At 48.6% G+C, this 26,929-nt stretch overlaps 1 protein-coding gene across 1 annotated transcript; it reads left to right on the plus strand.

The window, feature by feature from the left end:
• Positions 1–951: 951 nt before the first annotated feature.
• Positions 952–26,929, plus strand: LOC109781102 (uncharacterized). Its single transcript, XM_073511982.1, has 4 exons — positions 952–1,110; positions 25,004–25,433; positions 25,545–25,671; positions 26,513–26,929. Exons 1-4 carry the CDS (start codon positions 952–954, stop codon positions 26,649–26,651), a joined length of 855 nt encoding a protein of 284 aa, XP_073368083.1. The 3' UTR covers positions 26,652–26,929.

The raw sequence follows: 26,929 nt of genomic DNA on the forward strand, positions 1-26,929 counted from the left end.
CGGGTACGTGGTGGAGCGCACCTTTGTAGGAAGAGTCAGCTCGCGTGATAATTTGATCCGTACGAGTTGATGGTCGGGACCACAGGTGAATGACTTGGAGGCGGTGGCTCGCCAGTTGCCACAGATCGAGTAGCCACGTTTAAAATATCATTTTTTAGCGGGGTTAAGAGTTTTGATTTTCAATGGCGCGTTAAAGTACTAAGTACACTACAGGAATCAGCTACTTTGCCGTCTGCCGATGGCGGACGGCAAAAGGCTCCGGCAAAGTAGGCTACGGTAAAGAGCTTCTTTGCCGTCTGCTTTCTGAAGCGGACGGCAAAGGGGCCTTTGCCATCAGCGGCTGACGGCAAAGATGCCCTCCCTTTGCCGTCTGCCAAACGCAATCTTTGCCGTCAGCCTCGTAAAATCACGGACGGCAAAGAACTTAGTAAATATTAAAAAAAACATTCGGTGAGCAGCCTGTCCGGCGTCCTGCGTTTGGCGTGTCTGGTGCCGGCGAGCAGTACTCCAATAATACAAACCGACGAGAGGAATGAACGGACGACGATAAACACTACAGTACCATCAACACTTGCTCCAAGAATCGACGAATGAATTTCACAATACATTACCCACAAACACTACAGTATACACAAACAAATTACAAGAGATTTGATTTAACGAGGAGCTCCAATCCGCCCGCGGCTGCGCCGGAGCTCACCACGCTCATCCGGGCGCTGGATCCGGTTGCGACCCCTCCCTTCGATGAGGGCCAGCACCCAGCACCCTTGGTTGCGGGCAGAGCTGCTGCAGGCCGCCGCTGCTCGAGGTGGCAGGGGCAAACGGGGACCGGGCCAGGCACGGCGGCGTCATGGGCAAAGAGAGAAGGGGCCGGCGCCGGCGGGCGAGGTGGTCGCCGGAAGGGGCAATGGGGGCCGGGGCCGGCGGCGGCAAAAGGGGACGGGGCCGGGCATGGCGGCGTCGGGGGCGAAGAGAGACGGGGCCTGCGCCGGCGGGCAAGGTGGTGGCTGGAAGGGGGCGATGGGGGCCGGGCCGGCGGGGCAAACGGGGACGGGGTCGGGCACGGCGGCGTCGGGGGAGAAGAGAGAAGGGGCCGTGCCGGCGGGCAAGGTGGTGGCCGAAAGGGGACGGCGGCCGGCTGGGGCGATGAGAGGCGGGGAGCAGAGGCGTATGAGAGAGAAGGGAGACATATCGTGGTGGGGGTGCCTCTCAGGAGGATAAGGGATAGAGAGAGTGGGTGGGGGGCGTGGGATGGGCCGCATCAGTTTTGCGTTGTGGAGATGCATGTGTGGAGCAGATCATGCCATGTCATCGATCCGTGTGATCGATCCGCGTGGTGTGCATTCTCTTTGCCGTTGCTGGTGGACGGCAAAGAATTTTTGCCGTCCGCGAGCAGACGGCAAAGAAACTGGCCATTAGGTTGTCCTCGTAAGCCCGCCACCCACCTCTTTGCCGTCAGCTAGCAGACGGCAAAGATACGGCTGATGGCAAACCCTATCTTTGCCGTCCGCTGCCTCTTTGCCGTCCGCTTTCTGGTGGCTGATGGCAAAGCCTTCCTTTGCCGTCCACTGGCTGACGGCAAAGAGTCGGCAGACAGCAAATCTGCTGATTCCAGTAGTGGTAGTTTTTAGAACGATTGGTATGGAGCGAAAATGGAATTCATAGTACTACGTACCTCATTGGCGTATGGTTGTATGGGTTTATGTTGCGAGATGTTGAACCTGGTAGTTCTAGGGCAAATACTATGGTTTAGATTTAGATGTTGGTTTTCAGTAATGAAAATCGGAAGGGGAAACCCTTCTTTGATAAAAAAAACTACAACCTCCGTTCTGGTTTACTAGTCCCCATCGTATTTTGGGTCAAAGTTTGTCCCCGAATTTTACTTGTAAAATGTGAATGGAAAACGAGATTTTGTTATACCCAAATAGAAAAGGACTGGAGGGAGTGATTGCTCTGACACGGACGCGACCTCTCATAGCGCAGGCATTGAACCGACGCGCCGGCCAAGAGGGGCCCACTCGCTGCAGGCCCGGCTGAACACGCCTCCTCGCCGCATGCAACTGGCTCCAGACTGTCCCGCCTGCCTTCATTGAATCCGTGCGTGTGCCGGCAACACGTAATTCCGCGAGCCGGCCGGCATTTTAGAACACAAAAAATGACCAAAATATAATTAATTACGCATGGTCTTGACTTGTTGTGCTCGCACTAGTAGCTGGGACTAGAGGTTTTTCTTTATTTATAACTCTCCTCAATTTTTTTTGGCTTTGAAGTGAATCATGGTTGTGGACATTATGTATGAATGTGCAGATATCTGTGAACATGAGTTTGATGTGGAAGTTGAACTTGGAATGTCGGGCTTGCGCGTGAACTATACCATGTCCAATGCTTCGTCTGTTATTGTTTGGAAAGTAATTATTGTTATTACATGACCCGAAAAAAAACATTTTGTGCCACATCAGTAGATGCACGGACATCACAACAGGCATGCTGACTAGATAAAAATTTGAACCTAGCTATTATGAAGGAAATTTTGTATTGACAACAGTTTTAGATAGCAGGAGACGCCTAGCCTGCTCTGCCTCTGCTAGCTTCTTTTTGGCTTCTTCCATCTCTTCTTTGGCATGGGTGAAGAGAGCATCTGATTGCTCTTTTCGCTTCTTTAGGAACTCAGCTACATTCTCAAGGGCTGCTGCATGCTTCTTTCAGCCTTTACTAGAGCCACGAGGACACGAACAGCTGATGACTCCAACAGGCTTGTGTGTAATCCAGCATCATCTGGGAATTTGCACCTTGTGTCTAATCCAACATCATTAGGGAACTGGCACCTTGTGTGTAATCCAGCCTCATTTTGGAAACATTATCTCGAGGTTGACCATACTTCCCTCCTCGCAGGAACTGCATCCTGACATGAAGTTACTTCTTTTTTAGATCAATACTCAGAGAAACCCAGATCCATTTAGTAGAAGCCAGATAAACAGAACTCGGAGAAGTGAATTCAAAAGGAAAAAAATATAAAAATAGACTACAAGGTGAGAACACCCACTTCCTACATCAAGCTAAAAACGAAAGCATTAGGAAGATTAAGACTCTACTTATTACACATCGAAGAACACGAGGCTTAAGAGAAACAGAAACTACAACATATACACATCAAAGAACACGAGGCTAAACGAAAGTAATTGAAAGGGTGTTACTTACCAAAGCTTGTTTTACAGGTTCGGTGCAGCTCCTCTTTAACTTGCCACGCTCCTTGAAGATGTCCCCAATATCCCGTGTTTGGTCTTCATTGCTCCTCTGCATGTTCGCACTCGTCGTTTTAAAATCTCAACATGGCAAGAAAAATATACTACTAGTAATACTCGCGCATCTTGTGGGCAACATGAAAGCACTCATCTGCCATGTTAGAGCATCTCCAACAGAATCGCAACGCGCGGCGCTTTAAAAAAGCGTTTACAGTGCCGAGATCGAGAAGTAGAGATAGAGAGTAGTGACTAGAGAGCAGAGGATAGTTCTCAGCATAGATAAAAAAATAGATTATTCAACTACTCCTCGTCGTCCGACTCCTCCTCGGTGATGTCCTCCTCCGAGTCTGACTGTAGGCGTGAAGATACCGATCGTCGTCGGATTCCCAGGGCGACGCTGCTCCTAGCCTCATGTTGAATTGGGCGTCCGCTTTTCGCCTACGCTTGTCCTCGCGATAGGCGGCTCACTCCGCCCTCCTCTTATCCCTGTCCGCCCTCGCGCGTAGAACTCGCGCTCGTTGATGATGTCCTGCGGGAAGCATTGGCGCCACAGCGCCATGGCTTCCTCGTCCATCTCGGCGATGCCGAGACGGTGCTCCCGCCTCTGGTTGTCGTGACGATCCTCGTCGGTGATAAGCCGCGGCAGAGGCGCGAGCTCCTGTGCCCGCTCCCGCGTCGGCACGTTGGGGAAGTTCAATGTTCTATGAGGCCACTGGAGGCGCCACGCTGCCGCGTCGTACCCACGGGCGGCCTCATTGGCGGTGTCAAAATTGCCGAGGCCGAGGCGCATCCCGCGGAACTGGATCTCAGCAGAGAAGCCGCCGGAGGGGCGCGCGCGGACACCGCGGTATCCCCAAGTTTCCCGGCGACGCGGCAGCATGGTGGCGCGGCGGCGGCGAGGCGAGAAAGAGAGGGGAGAGAGCGGTGGCGAGGCACAGAGCGGGGAGAGAGCGATGGCAAGGCACATAGCGGTGGGAGGGCGTTGGATTTTATAAAGCGCGGGACCCGCGCGCCAAAACTAGCGCACGCCCGGCCACTTTTTCCCCCGCGCGCGCAATCCTTTCCCGATGTCTCTGCTATCTCTAGTCTCTTCTCTACTGTTATATTTATTTCATATTTAATATTTATCTCTACTTCTCTACTCTCTACTTTTTTTCTTATCTTATAAAAAAACAGAGTTGGTGATGATGGTGTGCCTGCCATCCTGCAATATAGGCCGTCCAATTTATATTTGACAGATAGGAAGGAAACAATGGCCATTTTGCAAAAATATACCCCACACCCCTCTCCAAATTTGCAAATAAGGCATTCCCTTGTTCATCCTTTTGTCCCACAAGATAAACTACTCATACAAATGCATCTTGATGCATGCAACGCATGGGCATCTTGCTAGTTCTAACAAACTTTCCATCATTTGCCACTCTACTGGTTGCAGATGAAAAACCTACCCAAGCACAGTGTGATACAGGAGCGACGCACAATTACAAGCTGATATTCTGTTGGACAATGGAGGCTATAACCAATTACTTTTACGGGAACAATAGCACCCAGGAAATTTGAAGGGTAGGTATGAACAAAATTGGAACTGCACATGTACTGCTAAGTGATTCGATACACACATTACCAACCGAGGAGGAGAACGATGGTCGCGGCGGCCTCTGTGAGACATTGTCGGCAACGGGAGTCAGTTCATTGTCCACGACGGTGGTGCTTCTGCGCTTGGCGGCGGCTTCCGGGAAGCAGATCCGAGACCGTGGAAGACGGTGCCGGGGAATAGGCTCCGTGTACGACGACGACGGTGGACCAGCTCCAGTGCGGCGTATGAGGTCGTCGATGAGGCAGATGCGCTGCGGTGGACGAGTGCGCCGATGTATAAGGGGAGGAGCACGAAGGCTGCAGTGCCGTGGAGAAGTCTATTTTGCGGTGGGGATAGAAAATGGGGAGTATTCAGGTGTACTACTCTGGGTGCCGGGGTGGGGTTGGCTGGGTAGGGTGAACCTGAATTTACGAAAACAGCCCCCTACCAACCGTCATCCGTAGGCCTGTTCCGAAGGCTATGATGGTAACTTCCCACTGCTCGAATCAGGGTCGCGGGAGGTTTTCCCGCCGACCTCAAAATTTTGTGACACTGAACTCCCCGTGTGGCGTGTTGGGTGATTCGGCTAAGCAACTAGGGAGTAGTACTAGTAAACTCTGCATATTAGGTTTGACCGAAGTCAAACTTCCTAAAGTTTGACCAAGTTTATAGAAAAATATAAACATTTACCATAACAAATATGTATGATGTGAAAGTACATTCAATAATGAATCTAATGGTATTTATTTGTTATTGTATATGTTAATATTTTTTGTTATAAACTTTCTGAGAGTTTACAAAACTTGACTTTGACCAATGCTAATACGCGGACTTAAATGAAAACGGAGGGAGTACACATTTGTTTTCTTAGTATGTAGTGAATTAATCATTTGTTGAAATTGTGAAATAAATATAGTAGGCTACTGACTTCGAATGTAATGGTCTATACAATTCAATAGTTACAATCATTGTCGAATTCCAAGATGTATACGAGGTCTATAGTACTTCACAACATGCTCAAACTCACATAATCCCAGTCAAATGACAATCAAAATGCATTTCATAGTTATTACTTTGTAGGATGCAACAAAACCAACAATAACTCTACATCACCCATTATAAAAGCAACATTTTGAACATATCACAATGTGTGAATGAAACATGTAGAGAGAGCTTGCGAAGATGGAGCAGATAGGGCGGGAAAGATTGTATGTATGTGGACGAGAGAGTAGGAGACAAACCTAACGAAACAGAGAGGGATAGAGAGAGAAAGAGAGAGGAAGAAGTTAGGTCTGGGAGAAAGATGGAGACATGTAATATACGTGAGATGCGTGTGCATCCGGATTCTGTACACGTGGAAGGAGAAGAGACAACAGGTTTGATGAGAGAGCTGGAAAAACATGGACGAGAGGGGAAGGATCTCGTGGGTTGAGGGATTCATAATTTTGTGCGGGGGAGACAGGGATTGGTAATTTAATGCGAAAGAGAGAGAGAGGGTGGGGGGAGGAGTCAGTCAGCCGTCGTCACATGATCCTGCTTCCAAAGCCCTGAGTTCTGTAGCGCAGTGTGGTCACCGTCTTCGATCTCCTTGATGCCCTCTTTGAAGATTGAGGTGTTGTGCATGCTGGGGTGCAGAGAAGCACAAGCGAGAGTGGTCGCCATATAATCTTGGATGGGGATGAATTGTGTGCTCGGGGGAGGGGGTGTGTGTGTGCTGTGTGTGTGTCAGATATTGAGAGAAAACAAACCTAAGGAGAGAAATGTGTGCGTATGCATGTGACGGAAAGCTACATGCTAAACAGGGTATTCACGAAGAGATTGTGCGTGCGAGATAGAGAGCGATGTGCGGGCCTTGAGGTGGGTAGGGGCCGGGTGAGGGTGTCAAAATATGCGCGTTGATGCATGTGTTACATGCGATCGTGCGAGGGACGGACGAATCGAGAGAGATAGTTGCTGTGTTACGGATGCTCCTCTCTCTCTCTCTCTCTCACACACACACACACACACACAAGTAAAATAGAAGAACGTTCTCTCATGTATACACACGTATCGACATCCGTCTATGTCTCACTCATGCATGATCATTTTCACATTCACACCTCTCTATGTCTCTATCACACGCACACCGTCTCCATATTGCCCTTTCGCCACAACACACATATGGACACATACACACGTTCTCTCTCAGTCACACACACAAAATCAGTATTAAAAAAACTAGGGCGCACCTAAAACGTCCAAATCCAAATAAACACGAACTGGAGCTAAATTCAAATATATGGAAATATTGTAGCGTCAAGAACTTTTCTAGGAAAAAAAAGTTGAGTAATATTCGGGGATTGTTTTCACACACACAAAAAGGTTCGGTGGATGTCCTTCGAGCGCGACACGGCGATGCACCGTTCGATCGACCGCGCGGCCGCGGTTCATGCGCTTGCACAGGATTCCGTATCGTGGCTGTGGTAACTAATAAAAGCGCTGCCTAAGTCTAATGTTTACATGTACTAGTACGGTTTGATTTTAAGTTTGACCAACCCTGTATAAAACTAAACCAAGCTCCCATACGCGCACTCATCAATATGCCGCCGCCGCCGTTGCGCATGCCGGTGCCCGCCTGCTCTGGCCAACAATTTCTCGCCCATCACCGCCGTGTCGCCGCCATCCCTATGCCATGAAGCCGAAGGCTCGCCCGCTCACGTTGTCTGCAGTCCCTCCTCGTGATGCCGCTGCACTGCCAAGCACGTGAGCAGCTGGTGGAGCCGCGTCTATGCACGCAGCGTACGAAGAGGAGGACGAGCGCGTGCTCCAGCACGCCGGCGAGGAGGAACTAGCGTGTCATTGTCATCTCCGCCCGCGCGGAGGAGGCACGCATGGTGGCTATCGCGGCGGAAGCCGGTCGCGCGCTCGTCGAGCCCGCAAACCGGGTGCGGACGCGGAATCTACCTTCGAGACCTTGAATGCCACGTGGATCCTGCAATCTGAAGGAGCAATTTGGGTCAATCGACTCTTGTGAGCCATTTGATGCAACATGGATGCTTAGAAGGGCTTCTTCAACCTCCGAAATTGACGCACGGTTCATCTTCTCAGCCCGACACACGCCTAACCGCCTGCCGCCGCCGCGCCCTCCCCTGAACCGCCTGCCACCGCCATGCTCCCCCCACCACTACAAAAAAAGACACATCCGTGAACTTTTTGGCCGAACGAAAAAAAATTATGTCATACTTATGATACTTCTATGACGATAATTGTGACAAAACCCGGTATCATCATAGATGTGGTGGGGTCCTACTTCTATGACAAAAAATCATGACAGAAAATGGGCTTTTCGTCCTGGGCGGGCCGGAGACGCAGCTACATGACATTCTTTGGGCCGTCCATGACGGAAGAAACCGTGGTAGAAGCGAGGGCGAGGAAAATATCAGGGTGTTCCCGGTTACGGTGGGTGGTCGGGGCCGAGCGATGCGCGTTTATCTCGTACACGCACGCGCGTGGGTGCGAGGCGTTGGGCTCTAACTGAACCCGAGCGAGGCGTTGGGCGCTAACTGAACCCGAGCGATGGCACTGCAAGCTACGCGTTACTGAACCCGAGCGATCGATCGATGGCTGTTAACTGAAGCCGATCGATGCTGCCTCTGGATGAACAGTGAGCGTTGCTGGGGGGGTTTGGATGAACAGTTCTCGGTGGGGGTGGATGAACAGGACCCCGTGGTATTGCCTCTTGATGAACAGGACCCCGATCGATCGAGCCTGTTGGGGCTGGATGAACAGGACCTCGTGGAGGGCAGGATGAACAGGACCACCCCGTGGAGGACAGGATGAACAGTAGACGGTGGAGGGCTGGATGAACAGTAGCCCGTGGAGGGGTGGTTGAACAGGAGCCCGTGGAGAGGGTTGGTTGAACAGTAGCCGGTGGAGTAGCGCGCGGTGGAGGTTGGATGAGCAGGAGCTCATGGATGAACCGTCGCAGGTGGAGGCTGGAGGAGGTCGACGGTGGATGAACAGTAGCCCGTGGAGGCTGGAGGGGGTCGACGGTGGAGATGAACAGTATCCTGTGGAGTCCCGTTTTGCAGTATGCCACACCCCTCCCGATGAACAGGACCCCCGTTTCGATCGTAGCGCTCCAACACAAGTCCATTTCCTCCATTTTGCGGTATGCCACACCCCTCCCGATCAACAGGACCCCCGTTTCGATCGTAGCGCTCCAACACAAGTCCGTTTCCTCCGTTTTGCGGTACGCCACACCCCTCCCGATCAACAGGACCCCCGTTTCGACCGTAGGAGGTCCGTTTCCTCCGTTTTGCGGTACGCCAGACCCCTCCCGATGAACAGGATCCCGTTTTAAACATGGTCGGTCGAACACAAGGCCGTTTCCTCTGTTCTGCGGTACGCCAGGCCTCATTTCCATCGGCTGTTCCATCCAAGCCCTCCCGATGAACACGACGACGCATTCCGTTCCGACCCAGCCGATAGGCTCCCCATGAACACGACGACGACGATGTTTCTCCGTTCCGACCCAACCATGTACACGAGCCCTGGCCGTACGTACGCGCGAGTAGGCGTTCGAGACCCCGCCCGTATGTACGTACGTGGTCGTATTTACTTTCTTGCACCCTGGCCGCTGTACGTACGTGTACATGCTACGTCCACGCCTCTACTACGACAGGTGCGCGCCTCTACATCGACCAGTATGTACGTACACGTTCGCGACCAGAATGACAACGCTACATACGCTTCGACCAGGTGGGTCCCGACTGTCAGGCACTTCCTTGCGTGCGAAGATGTAGCTGGTGGGTCCCAGCAGTCAGGGGGGCGAATCGTTTTTTTTTCGGACGCACTTCCTTGCGTGCGAAGATGTAGCTGGTGGGTCCAGCAGTCAGGGGGGGACATTTTTTTTGTGAAATATGTCCGGTGGGTCCCCGCTGTCAGGTGGAGGAATAATTATTTTGCGCGTAATAAGGAGGCACTTCCTTGCTGCGGCCGTGGACCCAGCTGTCAGCCTCTCCATGTACAGTACTCTTCCGATGGAAGTCGTTCCTTGACCACGTTGACCACGCCGCGCTGAGAGCACCAGGGCGGTGGATGACGGCGAGGCCTAGGAAGGGGACGACGCGGAGCCGGGGAAGACGCGGCAGTAGAAGCCCGCGCGGAGAGGAGTACAAGGGTTCACTGGTTCGGCTGCGGTGTGAGGCTGTCATCGCTGCAGGGCCTGTCCAGTGGTGGGAATAGTAGGGGGCGGTGAGGCCTCCGCGGCAGCACAGCCGGCCACGGGAGGCAGGAGCATGCGGCACGCCGGCGCTGCTTTGGGCGGCTGGAGCAAGAAGACCAGAGGTTGAAGAAGCACTACGGTCGTTGGATGGACATCGTACGGTTACTGGAGTTATAATCATGCATATTGACTGAGTTGACAAAGCCCTCCGTCCCCGTCTACTTAGTAGGCCCACAAATCAGCCTCCCACTATACTAGGTCCTAGCTAGCAGGGGGAGTATTCAATTTTTTGTGGGTAATAAGAAGGCACTTCCTTGCGAGCGAAGATATAGCTAGTGGGTCCGAGCTGTCAGCGGCGGTAACGTTTTTTTCGCGAAATACAGAGGCCCTTTCGGTGGGTCCCAGATGTCAGGTGGAGGAATCATTATTTTGCACGTAATAAGGAGGCATTTCCTTGCGTGTGGCCGTGACCCAGCTGTCAGCCTCTCCACGTACAATCCAGTTCAGATGCATGTCGGTCATTGACCATGTTGACCAGGCCGCGCCGAGGGCACCAGGGCGGTGGACGACGATGAGGCCTAGGAAGGGAACGGCACGGAGCCAAGGAAGACTCGGCAGTTGTTTCCCACGCGGAGGGGAGTACGACTGTACGAGGGTTTACTGGTTCGTCTGCCGTCGCCGGAGAATAACAGCAAGTGTGGGTGAGTAGAGGGATGGCTAGGCCAGCGATGGGAGTACGGTGGGGCGGTGAGGCTTGCGCGGCAGCACAGCCGGCTGCGGGGAGGAGAGAGCAGGCAGTCCCGCCGGCGCTTGTTTGAGCGGCTGGAGCAGGAAGAGCAGAGATTGAAGAAGCACGACGGCCGTTGGATGGACATCCAACAGTCACTGCTTGTGCGTCAACCTTTTTTTTAGGAAAGCCTCAAATCTGTGGAAAACATCATACAGCCCATCTGCCATTATTTCTAATAATTTACAGCCCATTTGCTAATTCTTAAGGGTTTTTTGGAGCCCATATTCTTTTTGTTAGCATTACAGCCCATATTGTGGCCACGGTTAAAAAATTATACGAAATTTTGCATATTTCGGTGCGGTCTGAACTGTTTTTTAATCCCGAAATTTCGAGTCACGTTCAAACTGATTTTTAAAATAAATATATATAAATATAAAATCCAACAAATTGTCCACGCATAAAAATCAATGCAATTTAAAATCTCAAAATGAAAAAAAAAATTGAAACTAATTACCGGTTTGATGTGTTTTAAAAATGTACAGCCCATTTCTCATTACTGATAGGCCATTTTCTCGGCCAGCCGAATGAAAGCTCTTCTTGTCTTGAAAGATTTGCAGCCCAACAGGCGTGACAAAGCGACTTAATTGGCAAATCACAAAAAAACTGGGCTGTGGCTGTGGACCCAGCTGTCAGCCTCTCCGCGTACAGTACTCTTCCGATGGAAGTCGGTCGTTGACCGCATTGACCACGCCACGCCGAGAGCACCAAGGCTGTGGACGACGGCGAGGCCTAGGAAGGGGACGACGCAGAGCCGGGGAAGACGCGGCAGTGGATGCCCACGTGGAGAGGAGTACGAGGGTTCACTAGTTCGGCTGCGGTGTGAGGCTGCCGTCGCCGCAGAGCCTGGCTAGCGGTGGGAGTAGTAGGGGGCGATGAGGCCTCAACGGCAGCACATCCGGCCGCTGGAGGCAGGAGCAGGCGGTCTCGCCGGCACTGGTTTGGGCGGCTGGTGCAAGAAGAGCAGCGATTGAAGAAGCAGCAGGACCGTTCGATTCAAATCCAACGGTTACTGCTGCTAGAATCGTTTGTTGACTAAGTTCACAAGCCCTGCGTACGCGTCAACTTAGTAGGCCCACAGGTCAGCCTCCCAACCGGTACGCCTCAGATGTCAGTGGGAGGAATCATTTTTTCGCGTAATAAGGGGGCAGTTGATTGCGTGCGGCCAGGCCAGCGGAGGGAGTAGGGTGGGCCGGGGAAGCCTGCGCGGCATCACAACGGGCCACAAGAGGAGGGAGCAGGCAGTCCCGCCGGCGCTAGTTTAGGCGACTGGAGCAGGAAGATAAGAGATTGAAGAAACACGTCGGCCGTTGGATGGACATCCAACAGTCAGTGCTGCTAGAATCGTGTGTTGACTAACAAAGCCTTGCGTAAACAAGTCAGCCTCGAAATCTGTGGCGTGTACAGCCCATTTGCTATTATTTTTATAAGTTTTACTCATTTTCTAATTCATATGGAATTTATTGCAGCCCATTTTCCATTTTTAGAATTGCTGCCCATTTTCTGGTCAGTACCAGGGTTAAAAAAATTAACTAAATACATGGGAAATTTTGAAAATACGCAAATTTTTGCTGCGGAACAAAATATTCTTAATCCAAAAATTAGTAGCCATACTAAAACAAATTTAAAAACAAATTAGTACTATGTCATGTTAAATCCAATGAAATACGTATAAGATATCAGTGAAGAACAAAAACAAAAAAAGAAACTAATATCCCATTTGCTATAATTTTTTTGGAATTTTCAACCCCTTTTGATATTACTTTTAACAGACACTGACCATACTCTTTGGCCAGGCCGGAATGCATCCCTCCTCGTCTTGAAAGATTTGCAGCACAGTAAGTCGGAGAAAACAAATAGGCCTAGCTTGGGTATTCTTCAAAAAGAAATAATGGGCTACCTATTTTCCCAAAGAAAAAACTGCTGGGCCGGTCATGTTGCTAGACGGGCCACAGAGACCGCACAACCCAGTTTGCCTGCTCCTCCGAATTACTACTAAAAAAAGTTGTGCAATTCTGTCGTTAATTGACTATACGTTGAAAATGATGTGGGTCCCAGATATCAGCAGGGTGGATTAGAGTAAAAAAACGAGGGGTTCATCTGAGTAGTAAAAGAGGCGCTTGCTTGTGTTCGGGAGTGGACCTGGTGGGTCCGTACTGTCATACTCACAACTACAGTCCTCTCCCGATTCACTATGTTGATAGGGACCGTTTCGAAAAAAAACTATGTTGACAGGGCCAGACGGCAGCGCCGCGGCGAGCGCACCAAGGCGGAGGATAAAGTGATGTCGCCAACGTGCTGGGCTGGGTTGGACATTCTTATTGAAAAATAAAAATGGACCGGATCTATTTACGACGTTGACTACGATTTGCATGGGTCCGCTGGTTGCAGGAAGAAAATGCTAGGAGAAACAAGACTGGTCGCTATCTTTGCCGAAGAATAATATCGACTGAATGTAACGACACTATCATAGGAAAGAATATCTTCCTGTTAAATCGTGAATTTAAAGAACTGGTGCATGAGCATTTAGCTTTATTTATTTATTTACTTATTTATGTTTAGGGGACCATGAGCATGTACCTGGGCCGGATTCATGTGAGAGCCTCCCTTCCAGTTAATTATGGGCTTCTCTATTGGGCCTTCATCAGTGGGTTGCATGTTATCAACAAGTGGAAAATGTGTTTTGTACAAAAATAGTATGCGCTACGTACGGTACGGGGCACTAAAGGGTCGAAACGTGCAACGACTTCCAAAACATTGTGTTTGTCATTCTAACAACACATTTATTCAACCAACAGACGAAATATACTACTGATTGTACATTGAAAACAGCAGCAGCAGCAGCAACCAGGGCTGGGGGTGCATCAGAAGCAGTAAGCAGGCTAGAAGAGTGAAGACATAGCTCTCTCTTCCAAACCAAACATCAACCATCATTACAAAAGGGCTACCAAAAAAGAACAAGTGTGTGCATCAAACTAAATAGAGATCCTACTACACAAAGTGTACGCATCTAACTAACTGGCTCAGTTAGACGTTACTATTTATTAAGCTGTGGAGATTGGCTGACGGCTTGAACCAAATGGGTGCCTGACGGGGGAAACTCCAGCCAGCAGGTCGAAGTCTGATACATGCGACCCTCTCTCCTACTTTGGGCTGCAGAGCGTGGCGGCACATATCAGGGTATGGTGCATGCAGAGACGCATGGTACGCTGTGTACACACAGTTTTTTGCCTGATGAACGAAACCGCGCTGCCATCATGATCCTTGCCGTCGGTTATCTCCTGGTTAATCGGATAATTCAGTCCGGCAAACAGAGAGCGTGTACCAAGGCTACTTACCAACCTCCAGTCAAAAATTCCTGAAGGCCCAGAGAAGCTCGGATCCTGCTCAAAGACCTTGCAGTGACTGTGATTGTATTCCGCGAAACAACATGTCCGGTACGTGCGAACGATCATCAATTGTTCGCCGTCGTCTGATCGAGCCAGGAACCACCTGCAACTGTCATGCGGCTTTTCTTTGAAAGGTTATGGGATTAGGAAGGGTAGGGACACCAGGCGGCCTACAACATCATATCAAGTTGGAGTCAAATAACCCTAAAAAAAAGTTGGAGTCAAATAAAAAAAGGGCTCTTGATGTAGTCAATCTTAAGAACAACATGTTATGAGCATGAATATTTTTTTAGTAAATGTTGACGGTAATATAAGCAAGCCATCATGATATCATAGGAAAGTAACATACTGCTGTAACAGCCGTTTGTAGCGATAACTGGGGTAGGCCAGCAATACGTCCAGCCATAGAAGGAGTCGACAGCGTAAATGAAGCCCTTGTGTTCAATGGCATCAGAGAACCATGGAGGATGTATGATCCTGCGATGGACGTGCAGATTTATCCACTTACCGCACTGACCTGTCAGATAGGCGAGACCGTGGTTGAAGAACGCAATTAGCCTGAAGTCTTTATAATTCGCAGATCTTGTGGGTGCTTGGCAGATTACAACCTTGAGCAAATCAAACTTGGTATAATGTTGGATACTGTAAGATTCCAAGTATTGTGGGCCGCGGTGCCAAAGCAGTGCAGTGTTAATCGAAGGAAGGGGGATCAATCGCTGGGTGTAGACCTCCACGAGTATCCAGCTGCCGCGACCGTCGACGAGCACCATCCAAGACGTGTTCATGCCGACCCAGTACATACCGTTAATGTAGTTGAGGGTGACGGGGATCGGATCACACTCAAGGGGGTTGATGCTCGCCACCCTATGATCGTTATGCTGCATGACACGCAGTTTCTTAAGATCAGGCGGCATCAGCAAGCAAGGAGCTGGCTTAAAAAGCTCCGACCTGAGGGCTTTGAGTAAACGGTACAGCCCCGACGAGCACGCGGCGAGCGGCATGGTACTGAGATTGTCCACATGCGAAACAATGAGCTTGATTACCTCTGTGGGGAGCGAATTCCAGCCACTCTTTCGACGGACGCTACTCAGTTCTGCCATTGTTAGTGCTTGGGTTTCGGACGAGGGGGCAGGCACCTTAGCGGGGATGGAAGATTGGACGAGGGGGGGGAGGCGCCTTAGCGGGGATGGAAGAGCGGACAAAGATGGAGAAGCGAATATGTGCTGCGGGAAGTGGACAGGTGATGATGACTACAGCACGCCGCTTGACTTACGAGACACATACCAGCAGCGTAGGGTCATATCGAAGTCAGACAACTTGCTTCAATGATCACAGTACTGGTACTCCCTACAGTACCTGCTACTATGCCCTAACTTGCTTGAGTAGAGTAGGAGTAGTGGAGTAGGACTCTGCTCTACTACTAGTACCGGAGGAGTAGTATGTTCTAATCTAAAATAGTTACAAACTTCAATGCCCGAGCGTGGAACGACTACAAACCGCCATCGGTGCTAACTCCAATCCTGCAAGTCATGGATTTGTTTCTTTTTAACTTTCTGTACGAATCTGTAGCCAGCCTGCAAGTCATGTACACTGTACTGACAGTGGAACCCACAGAGTGCTTAGAATACAAGATTAAGGATGCAATTAACTTTTTATAGAGGGAGAATCATACACGCAATTAACTCAAATGGATTGGACGTGACTCTATTATTCTCCAACGGCAACCGGCAAATTTCCTCCCGCGGGCCGGAATAGGTTTCTTGGTTTGCATGCGGGTTTAACGGAGGGGTTTGATGTAGGCGAGGAGGCGTGTTTAGCCGGGCGTGCAGTGGACGGCGCAGTACTATTCGATTTGACAACTACAACTAGTATATTATAAAAAACAAAGAAGAGTAGTAGAGATAGAGATAAGAATAGAGACTAGGGAGGAGCACCATCTACTGCTTCGTGGGCTACTCCTGCGCTCCATTCAGCGGCCGCAACATCCCCTACAGCCACTCCCTCCTGCGCTCCATTCGGCGGGCGCTGTTGAAATTTGGGGAGCGCACTCTCGCAACTACTAGCAGCGATGACTTCACCGACGACGACTTCTTCCCCGACCTTTGCAACCTCTTCCTCAACGACATGGGCGACAGCCTCAACGCCAATGGTGCTGCTCCCGCTGCATCGTATGTGTTTCTGTCCTTCCTGTTCGAAATCGTGGTAGAATTCATGTTTCTAGTCTGTGTCCTAGATTCGATCTGTTCATCTACTATGCTAGTCCGCATGATTAGTTTAATCTCTGTTATAGCCGTCATGATTTATTTTGTAGTAAATCTCGTAGTAACTTGCTCATATATTCAACTGGTGGAACGTCCCCTACGGCCACTCCCGTTTCATGGACGGCCTGGTCGATGCCTCCAAGGAGCCCTTCGTCTACTTCTATGAGTGCCCGGTGCCGTTTTGGGGCTCGCCGGCAGACATCGTGCATCACCTGACGTGGGCGTGCGGCGATCACTACTAGCCCTTGGCGAAGAACATCAAGTATGAGACGTGCTACCCGTTCACAATGCCGGAGTCGCTGGAGGATCAGCGCCGCCTGCTAGTCTCGGAGGAGGACGGCAGCGTCTTCCTCTTGATCGTGGCCACCGGTGAGGCCTGCGCTGGCCGCCGCCACATCTCTGTAGTGTGCGTCAGGGGCGACGCCGCTGACACTGACACGAGGCCGATGTACGGGTGCGTGCTCACTATTACTATCCCTCGGAGGTACGTGGGCGGCGACACTGGCTACGTCAAGCTGACTTGGACTCTGCCGAGCTGGGACCTTCCCGCCGATGTGGACATGGAAGACGCACGGTATTATTTGACCCCCAACGATGTGCACGGGGACTCCAAGGAGGTTCACCTGGACATCTGCATTATCAAGTTAAATGTTGATCATTAGTCTTCGCTCAATGTAATCCGCTGTCTAAGCATGTGGAGACTTCCATGCATGATCTTGCTCTATTGGAGTATCACGCATGAATAAAAGTGTATCCATTTATGGTTTAGTCTAGAATCTTCCATGTATGAATTTTTACTACAATACTGGTGAAAGACTTATGATGAACCATTTCTTACATATCCTCTGCCCCCTTCCAAGTCATCCTGATTTAGTCCCTCCGTCTAGGTGTATAAGGGCATGGTTAATACTTAAATAGTATATCCAACTGTCGACTATAAGAAAGTGCCATGTCATCTGTAGCCAACATGTATAACAATGGATACTCAAAAACTAATTCTTGAAGATCATTTCATGCAAAGCACAATAAGAGTTATTTCTTTACAAGTTTTGGATGCAGGTTGAACAGTTGAACGCTTTTGTTTGCAAAAGATACTTTTTTATCTATTTCACCCGGATGTTTGTGAGCTCTTGTGATGAAATAATATCCGAACAAACCTATCGATACCCGTTACACATGAGATGACCCCCACATCATTTGTCAAAATAAACAACTCCCCGATCAATGCATTTCACTCTTCCGTGCAACGCATGGGCACCTTACTATAGATTAGTACGACCAAAAATTGAACTAACATTATATATAGTACGATAAATGATGATGCATGTCACCTAAAATTATAGGAGTATCATTGAAAACTATGTTCAAATATGAATCCAACGATATTGTTTTTGTTGACATGCACTAACATTTTGTCAGTTAAATCTTCAGTCAAACTCAATGGGGGATAAACCACGACCGATGTAGTCGTACTAGTGTAGAGGGCGACGCTGCACGGGAGTCTCACCCCGCTCGTGGCGCGGCAGTAAAGCCGTCATATCACAAAACCCAACCACTCCCAGTAATAAATGGCCTGGTAAAATAAACGGACAAGCACCCATCACATCCCTCCGTCTTTTTTGCATTTATCTCTCTGCATTTACTTTCTCCGGTTCATCTCGCACACTCGATCCCTAGCTACTACTCCTAGTATCCCTAGCTACTACTCCTAGGGCCAGTTCTTTTGGCGGCTTCCCCAGCTTTTCCCATAAGACTAGTCACAGTGGAGAGTAAAATTAAGGCACCTCACTCATTTATTTGGGCTTCTAAACTACTACTAGTAGTACCACCGTCCTGGATTATTCCTCACCATTGTAATTTGTGCTAAATTTTGACCAAAGATTTAACTGATAAAATGTTAGTGCATGTGACATGCACTAACATTTCATTAGTTAAATTTATGATCAAAATTTGACACAGATTACAATGGGGAGCAATAAACCAGGACGGAGGTAGTAGTTATGGGATTACTAATCTAGAAGCCTAAAAGAACTGGCCCCTGGTACTCCTTCTAGTAGTGGTACTCAAGTTGGAATTCCAATTGCACGGCACAACTTGTTAGGCAAAAAATTCGACACAGGGTGTAGGAAGCGGTTTGGGAATTTGCATGCCTTTCCGACCAGTGAGATACTCCGTACAAAGTACGACAGAGAAATAACCACAGATAAGGAAGCTAAAAGTAAACAATCAAACGAGCATTTTTGCATTTGTTTTGCATTGAATCATTTCACAAGCTTGACTAGTGCTGTTTTTCTACTTTTACAAAAACCGCATCGTAATGTTAAAACGTGCATTTGCACGTACATAAGTAATAGTAGTACTCTCTCCGTCTAGGTGTACAAGTCTTCCCTCCTTCTTCGTCACGGTGCACAACCAAAGATGACTTATTGACCTGGACGGAGGGAGTAGCACAGTCTGCAAGCATATATAGAGAGAGACGTGTAGTGCGATAGTATATAGTAAAGTTTATGCTATATGCACATACTTGCAAAATGCGTACGAATACACAAGATTTCCAAACTTTCCCTTTTACATACTTAATTAAGGACGCTAATAATTCCTGAACGTTCGGGATTTGTCATTTGCGTCCCAAAACTAATGAGATTGCCTTACGAAACAAAAATTATACTCCTACTAAAAGCCACGACGCTCGGAGGAGCGCTTGCGGCGCGCCAGGAGTGCCCTGGTGCGCGGCCGTTTCCCAGCGCACTGACACAACGCCTCTTCCTCAGCCTCGCAACTCGCGAGGTGCTGATTGGCAGCTTGCCAGCGGGCGAGCGCGATCTCACCGGTGTGGTGATCCGGCGCCAACAGGTACTCCTCCTCGCTGGAAGCGTGCACCTGGTCCACGTACCGCCAAGCGTAGATGAGGCGCTTGGGCCCGACTGCACTCAGGACGTCGGCACGGGCGTCCTCCGCCACCCTCACGGCCCTCGCATGAGCCTTCTGCCAAAGAGCCAATTGCCTGACTCTCTCGGACGCGACATAGGCCTCCCAGGCAGCTTGTTCCGTGGTGCGCGTCTCTTCCTCGGCCTTCTTCTCCGCCTCTATTTTGGCGCGCTCTGCTGGAGGCAAAGCCTCCCACAAGGCGACATCCATTTCTTTCCAAAGCTCCTCAAGGCTGGGGGGCTCAGCGGGCGGCGCGGCGTTCTCCTCGTAGCGGGGAGCCGACGCGTCCTCCGACTCGCATGCTGGCAAGATTGGGAACGCCGACGCGTCCACCTCGACGCGTCGCGGCGAGGAGCGGAACGCCGACGCGTCCTCCTCAACTAGTGGCGGCGAGGAATGGAACAGCGACGCGTCCACCTCGACGCGTCACGGCGAGGAGCGGAACGCCGACGCGTCCTCCTCGACTAGTGGCGGCGAGGAACGGAACGGCGATGCGTGATCGTCCGCGCGGTGCAGCGAGGGGCGCCTAGGGCTTGGGAGGGGCGATGCCATGGTGGTCGGCGTGAGAGGGAGGGGGAGGAGATAGCGATGAACGTGAACGTGAGGGGGGGGGAGATAGCGATGTCGTGGGAGGCGCAGTATTTATAGCGAGCAATGGCACACCTACGTAAGATATGGACTAAGCTGCACTGACTTAACTGCAGGTCCAGTTGCCTCACTGACATGTGGGCCAGACCCCTGTTGGGCCCATATGTCAGTGATCCAATGCACCTGCAGTTAAGTAACAGCTACGTGGGCATATTTCTTGGAGTAAATTACGGGGGAGGGAAGGGGTGGAAATATTGCTGGTCACAACAGATTGGACGTGCGCGGGGGGAGGAGAGTCATGCATGCAGATTTTTTCCACACGGGGTGGAGTGGTGGGACCGCCGGAGGGAGAAGGAGAGTCTGGCAGGCATATTGTTTCCACACATGGAGAGGAAAAGATTTGGAGACGAACGGGCTTCCTGCAGGTATGGGGAACGGTGTATAATAAGTCTCATCTTGCATGCCGGGCTAGGTATAGTCTCAAGTCATTAAAAACATACACGCCCCACACATGTTCATATTTCAAGGTGCACTAAATTATTGCATGCGATGATTAAGGCTGGCCATAATGGTGGTATCTTAGCTGGTATCATGCACACGGGAATAGCAAACATGCTGATGTGGCAAAGAATTAAAGAAGAGAGGGGGGTTAGAGTAATTAGTGTTCATGCATGCATTGGTAAACACATTTTTTTGTGAAGAACTACAAAAACTATTCCACTGCCACTATCTTGCTAAGAGTAGGTGAAATTTTTGAATCGATCCCTTTAAACTAGAAGGGAGGTAGTAGTACTCTAATAGCTAACCTTGGCCCTATTTGGATCCATGTGTTAGAGTTAGTTTGGGTTAGTTTGAACTCAACTAACCCAAAAAAATCTAACCCACCCGAGAGGTGCTTATTTGGGTTAGTAGTTCTTCTCGGGACACTAAAAAACACATTTTTCTCTCGCTCTCCCCGCAGCCGATCCCTCCCCACTTCCTCGAAGCTTCTCGTCCTCTCCCTCCCTCCCTCCCTCTCGCACCGCCCATGAAGGCACCTCGCCGTATCCGCGCTCCATCTAACCCTGTCATCCAAACACCTCTTTCGCTAGAGTTACTTCAGGGTTAGTTCAGGATTAGAATCTTTAACTCATCTAACTCATCTAATAGTATTTCTTATGCTCATTATAATCAGTATTGTAGATATTGATATTTTTAGTATAAATTTGGTCAAACACTTTGCAAACGGTTGACGGAAGTAAAAAGGACCAGAGGGAGTATCATGCATGCGGAGTAGGCAAAAAATTGCTCATTTATAGCCGGTCGAAGTCTCAAAGGGCGCGACCGTGCGAGGGAGGCGAAGGTCGTGGGAGGCACGACGGTTGACGGAATTAAGTGAAGTTACACTACAAGAAATATGTCAACTAGTGACCTTCTGTCAGTGACCCTGGAAGAATTGGTCATAGATCTATGACCATTTCAGACCAATTGGTCAAAAGTTTTTCGGGGGGCTCCAAACCCTAAACTATAACGACCATTTTGGTCAGAAAGGTCGTAATTTCCTTACACGAAATGGTCATAAAGCAGATAGCACGGGTCCGCTGCCTTATTTCTAGCTGATCATGACCAATATAGATGGTCATAACCTTGTAAATTGTGGTGGGTTGCTATGACTAGGCGCCACCTCATCAATTTTGCCTCTGTGTCATGTCCATGTGGCAATTTTTGCCCCAGGTTGTGAAGCAACCTATATTTCTGTCATTCCCAAAATTCCCAAAAAAATCTCATAAATTCTTTGGGTCATATCTTTGTCAAATATGTAAAAAACCTTCCTTGCCTAGTTCAAAAATAATTCAACAATATTCATTTTCCTATTATGTTCAGAATAACACTCTGTGAAGGAAGTACCACTTTGGCATGTCCAAATAGTATCCATTTTCTATAGTGCTTTCTTATGCCCAAATAACCATCCTCCACCAAATGCCAACTCAATCCATTCATTATTTTGAGCCCAGCTTCAACATTCGTATTTATGTCCAGTGTGGTACTTTGCAAATCAAGTACCACCTAGGCTCCTCCTTTTGAGCTGAAAATTTGTGAAGACGGTCTTCTTAGTAACTGATCATCCTCAGCCAAAACTCACGCATATTAGCCATGTACATTTCCCGTACCGCTAATCAAACACTTGGCTGTTAATTCATGTTTGAGCATCGATCGGTCTCCTCGTGAGAATCTTATGTTGTAATTTTCTTCCTAGCACCTACCTGGGGAGTGCCCAACCCACTAGACATGCCTAGGCCGCCTAGAACACATGGCGACGTCACGATCACGTGGTGACCACGCGGCGGGCATGCGAGTTTACGCGCTCTAGAGTTGGGGCCCTCGGCCACCGCCCAAACCTCGACGCATCGCCACCAAACCATGTATTTATTATTAAATAGGTACTTATGTAACTAGAAATGATTTTTGGAAAAAATAAATAGCAAACTATGAGGCAACTGCAGTTCAAATTTGACCCGCTTCCAGCTGAATCGATGGAAATTTGTCTTTTTCACGAGAGGTTGATCAAAACTTTTTACACCCAACCATTTTGTCAATTGTGCATTAAATATGTCCTAGTATTTTAGAAAATTGATTTGGTCCAATTTTGCAACAATTATTTGGGAGGTCCTTCACAAAAAAACCTCCTTTTGGGCACTCGAAAAATGGAAATGGTTTTTCGTCCAAAGAAAATGAAAACTTCCTTAGGCAACATTGTTTGCCATTCCAATATACACCCTTGTGCACAATATGAGATCATTTGAACAAACTATGCCATGAATGTGGCCATAAGATTGATCATTTGGCTTGAAAGCCATTGATCTCCACACATGATAGCTCGTTTCTGAGAACACTTTTTTAAATAATTGCCGTATTACAAGTTTGTTATTTTTCCTGGGAACTTGGCCACATATAATGACATAATACAAAGGTTTCCCAATTTTTTGATTTTTTTGAATTTTTATGCCCGTTTGAAAATGCGGTCAAAACGGCGGGAATGACCGTTCCTAGCTAATGGTTGAATCTTGGAATTTTTTTGGTGTTTCTCTGATTAAATAGATACTTATGTACTTAGAAATGATTTTTGGAAAAAATAAATAGCAAACTACAAGGCAGCTATAGTTCAAATTTGACCCGCTTCCAACTGAATCGCGGAAATTTGTCTTTTTCACGAGAGGTGGATCAAAACTTTTTACACCCAACCATTTTCTCAATTGTGCATTAAATATGTCCTAGTATTTTAGAAAATTGATTTGGTCCAATTTTGCAACAATTATTTGGGAGGTCCTTCACAAAAAAACCTCCTTTGGGGCACTAGAAAAATGGAAAATGGTTTTTTCGTCCAAAGGAAATGAAAACTTCCTTAGGCAACATTGTTTGCCATTCCAATATGCACCCTTGTGCACAATATGAGATCATTTGGACAAACTATGCCATGAATGTGGCCATAAGATTGATCATTTGGCTTGAAAGCCATTGATCTCCACACATGATAGCTCATTTCTGAGAACACTTTTTTAAAGTAATTGCCGTATTACAAGTTTGTTATTTTTCCTGGGAACTTGGCCACATATAATGACACAATGCGAAGGTTTCCCATTTTTTTGTTTTTTTTGAATTTTTTATGCCCGTTTCAAAATGCGGTCAAAACGGCGGGAATGACCGTTCCTAGCTAGTGGTTGAATCTTGGAATTTTTTTGGTGTTTCTCTGATTAAATAGATACTTATGTACCTAGAAATGATTTTTGGAAAAAATAAAGAGCAAACTACAAGGCAGCTACAGTTTAAATTTGACCCGCTTCCAACTGAATCGGCGGAAATTTGTCTTTTTCACGGGAGGTGGATCAAAACTTTTTACACCCAACCATTTGGTCAATTGTGCATTAAATATGGCCTAGTATTTTATAAAAATGATTTGGTCCAATTTTGCCACAATTATTTGGGAGGTCCTTCACAAAAAAACCTCCTTTTGGGCACTCGAAAAATGGAAAATGGTTTTTTCCTCCAAAGAAAATGAAAACTTCCTTAGGCAACATTGTTTGCCATTCCAATATGCACCCTTGTGATGAGATCATTTGAACAAACTATGCCATGAATGTGGCCATAAGATTGATCATTTGGCTTGAAAGCCATTGATCTCCACACGTGATAGCTCGTTTCTTAGAACACTTTTTTAAAAAAATTGTCGTATTACAAGTTTGTTATTTTTCCTGGGAACTTGGCCACATATAATGATACAATGCGAAGGTTTCCCAATTTTTTGATTTTTTTGAATTTTTTATGCCCGTTTCAAAATGCGGTCAAAACGGCGGGCATGACCGTTCCTAGCTAGTGGTTGAATCTTGGAAAACCTTTTGTGTTTCTCTTATTAAATAGATACTTATGTACCTAAAAATGATTTTTAGAAAAAATAAAGAGCAAACTATGAGGCAGCTGCAGTTCAAATTTTACCCGCTTCCTACTGAATCGGCTGAAATTTATTTTTTTGACCAAAGGTGGATCAAATCTTTTGACACCCAACCATTTGGTCAATTGTGCATTAAATATGTCCTAATATTTTAAAAAATTAATTTGGTCCAAATTTGTAACAAATATATGGTAGGTCCTTCACAAAAGAACTCATTTTGGACACTCAAAAAATGAAAAAATGATTTAAAAGAACTCATTTCTCATAACTCTTTAAAAAAATATTTGTCTTATTTCAATTTGTGATTATTCCTGTAAACTATAGTCAAATTTGCTGACACAATGTGAAGTTTTTTTTTTCAATTTTTCAGGTCATAATAAAATAGCTAACATGATTTAGCATCTTACTTTTAGTCGATTACGACCAATTTAAATGGTCAAAATATCATACGTGTATACTGCGTTCTGATTGGTTCAGGGGCCTCTCACGCGGATCGTGGATAAATTACCGTCGGATGCTCCTGGATCCAACGGCCGGCACCTCACCCTCTCACCCACCCACCGCGAGATACTCTCTCTCTCCCCGTGCAGCGAACCCTAGCGCTCTCACCCTCTCAGCCCCGCACTTCCTCCTGGATCTCGATGCGCCGCCGTCCCCAACCCCACTCCCTCCCTCTGGATCTCGACGCGCCGCCGCCCCCACCCCACTCCCTCCCATGCTGTCCACCGGCGTTCCCCTCACACTCGCACCGCTCGGCCCTCTCATCCGCCTCCCGTCCTCTCGGCCGCGGCGCCCTCCCCATCGCTATCCCCCAACCCCGGCAGCGACCTCAACAGCCAGATACCACTCACGCTCCTCATCGTCCTCCTCGACCTGCTCCTCCCGCCCGCGCTCCTCTCCAACTTCCTCCGCGCCGGCGTCCACCACGCCTCCGCACATAGCGTCCTCGCCCAGGCCAGGGGCTTCCACTTCCGCTCCTCCCTCGTCGACCTCCCGCCCGTGTCCGCCGCCCGCTCCCTCCTCATCCTCTGTAAGCACCCCGCCCTGCCCCCTCCGTGTTACGCGCCAATTTCCTGATCTCGAATCGCCATCTGATTTCCTTCCTGGTCACTAATCGATCGTTGTTTTTCCGTGTGTGCAGGCGCGTACACGGCATGCGGGGGCGGCGCGGCGTACCTGTGGGTGGCGGCGGCCTGCAGTGTCGGCTCCCTCTTCTACGTCCTCGCCAAGGCCGTCGGCAGATCGGCCGTGCGTATGAATCCGTCAAGGTATGAATCCAACCCCTCCCCTCCCCTCTGCCCGCCTCAGCTCCTCCCTCGCGTGCTGCGAACCTTGACCCGATCTTGGCTGGCAGCAGATTGAGATTTGAGTGGATTCTGATCTTGAGAGGGGATGATTCGAAATAAATAGGCTCATCTTTCATTACTTGCTATATATACGGTTCTGTCGTATGCTTGCAAATCTGTTTGATTTGGTTGCTGTTCGTTCTTGTCCAATATGTGGTCGGTGGTTAGCAATATGTTTGTTGGTGCTATATTTTCATTTTGATGGTAGAATGCGTGCGTTGTACATGGTCAAGAGCATTAGTAAAAGGAGGAAAAGGATGATTAGAGCATCTCCACCCGAAATAAAGCATTGTGGGTTTTGTGTGGCAGTAATTAGAACCTTAATCGTCTCTTTTCCGTTAGTCCACTCGCTAGAGCAGCGGGTCCTCTTTGCACTCAGGATTCAGGACGGGCGATGACACCGAATCGCCATGTAGTAACAAGGATCAAGCAGCAAGCATCACTCTGCTAGCGTTTTTATTTCGATACAAGGGCTACGTTAGGTTTGAATCCCAATTCTTTTGTGGTAGCACAACAACTGTTGTGTCGCTCCTTATGTTAGCCGATGGTGCATAGCTAGCTGGCTATAGCTTCATCCTGCTGGCCTTTTTTGGACATTGTGCCGTTGGTTCTCATTTCACCTCATTTTATTGGTATATACCTGCAGAATTGTTTCCATACCAAGGTCCATGTTATTGTTTGAATTTTAGTTTTGTTCTGGTAATACAGAAAGTGCTCTGTTGGTTTTCATTTTACCTCATTTTATTGGTATATATACCTGCAGGCGGAGCAGCGGGTGGGGGAGCGAAATCAGGCGATGGCCAGCAAGTCCAGGCAGGTTCCGACCGTGGTCGCCCTCGTACGTCAGTCGGCGGCATCGGAGCGGTGTCGGAGCCAAGTGTTGGGCATGTCGCCGAGACTGACCAAGATGCCGCGACTGCAAGTGCTGGGCATGTCGCCGAGAAGACCAACAAGCAGTACTAGCTCTGTAAGTTTGGCTAGATGCAAATCTTGCCAATTACTATGGCTTTTAGTTACTGGTGGTCAAGTTAATGCAAGTCCTGGTGGTGATGTAGAGGGAGATCTAAGTATGGTTGTGTATCCTTAAAATTTCAAGTATGAACAATCTGTGGTGGTTAAATGACAGACATGAGACTATGTATGATCTGTTGCATAAATAAGGTGTTTTCTTGATGAGTGA

Source organism: Aegilops tauschii, chromosome 3, assembly GCF_002575655.3.
Source record: "Aegilops tauschii subsp. strangulata cultivar AL8/78 chromosome 3, Aet v6.0, whole genome shotgun sequence".
Classification (NCBI taxonomy): Eukaryota; Viridiplantae; Streptophyta; class Magnoliopsida; order Poales; family Poaceae; genus Aegilops; species Aegilops tauschii.

Bases quoted from the DNA above. Each gene is read 5' to 3' on its own strand.
- LOC109781102 (XM_073511982.1), top strand. From the start codon at position 952: ATGGCGGCGTCGGGGGCGAAGAGAGACGGGGCCTGCGCCGGCGGGCAA. The intron at 1,111-25,003 runs GTGGTGGCCGAA...AGCGAACCCTAG, and splicing joins GGGCCGTGCCGGCGGGCAAG to CGCTCTCACCCTCTCAGCCC. The intron at 25,672-26,512 runs GTATGAATCCAA...ATATACCTGCAG, and splicing joins GTGCGTATGAATCCGTCAAG to GCGGAGCAGCGGGTGGGGGA.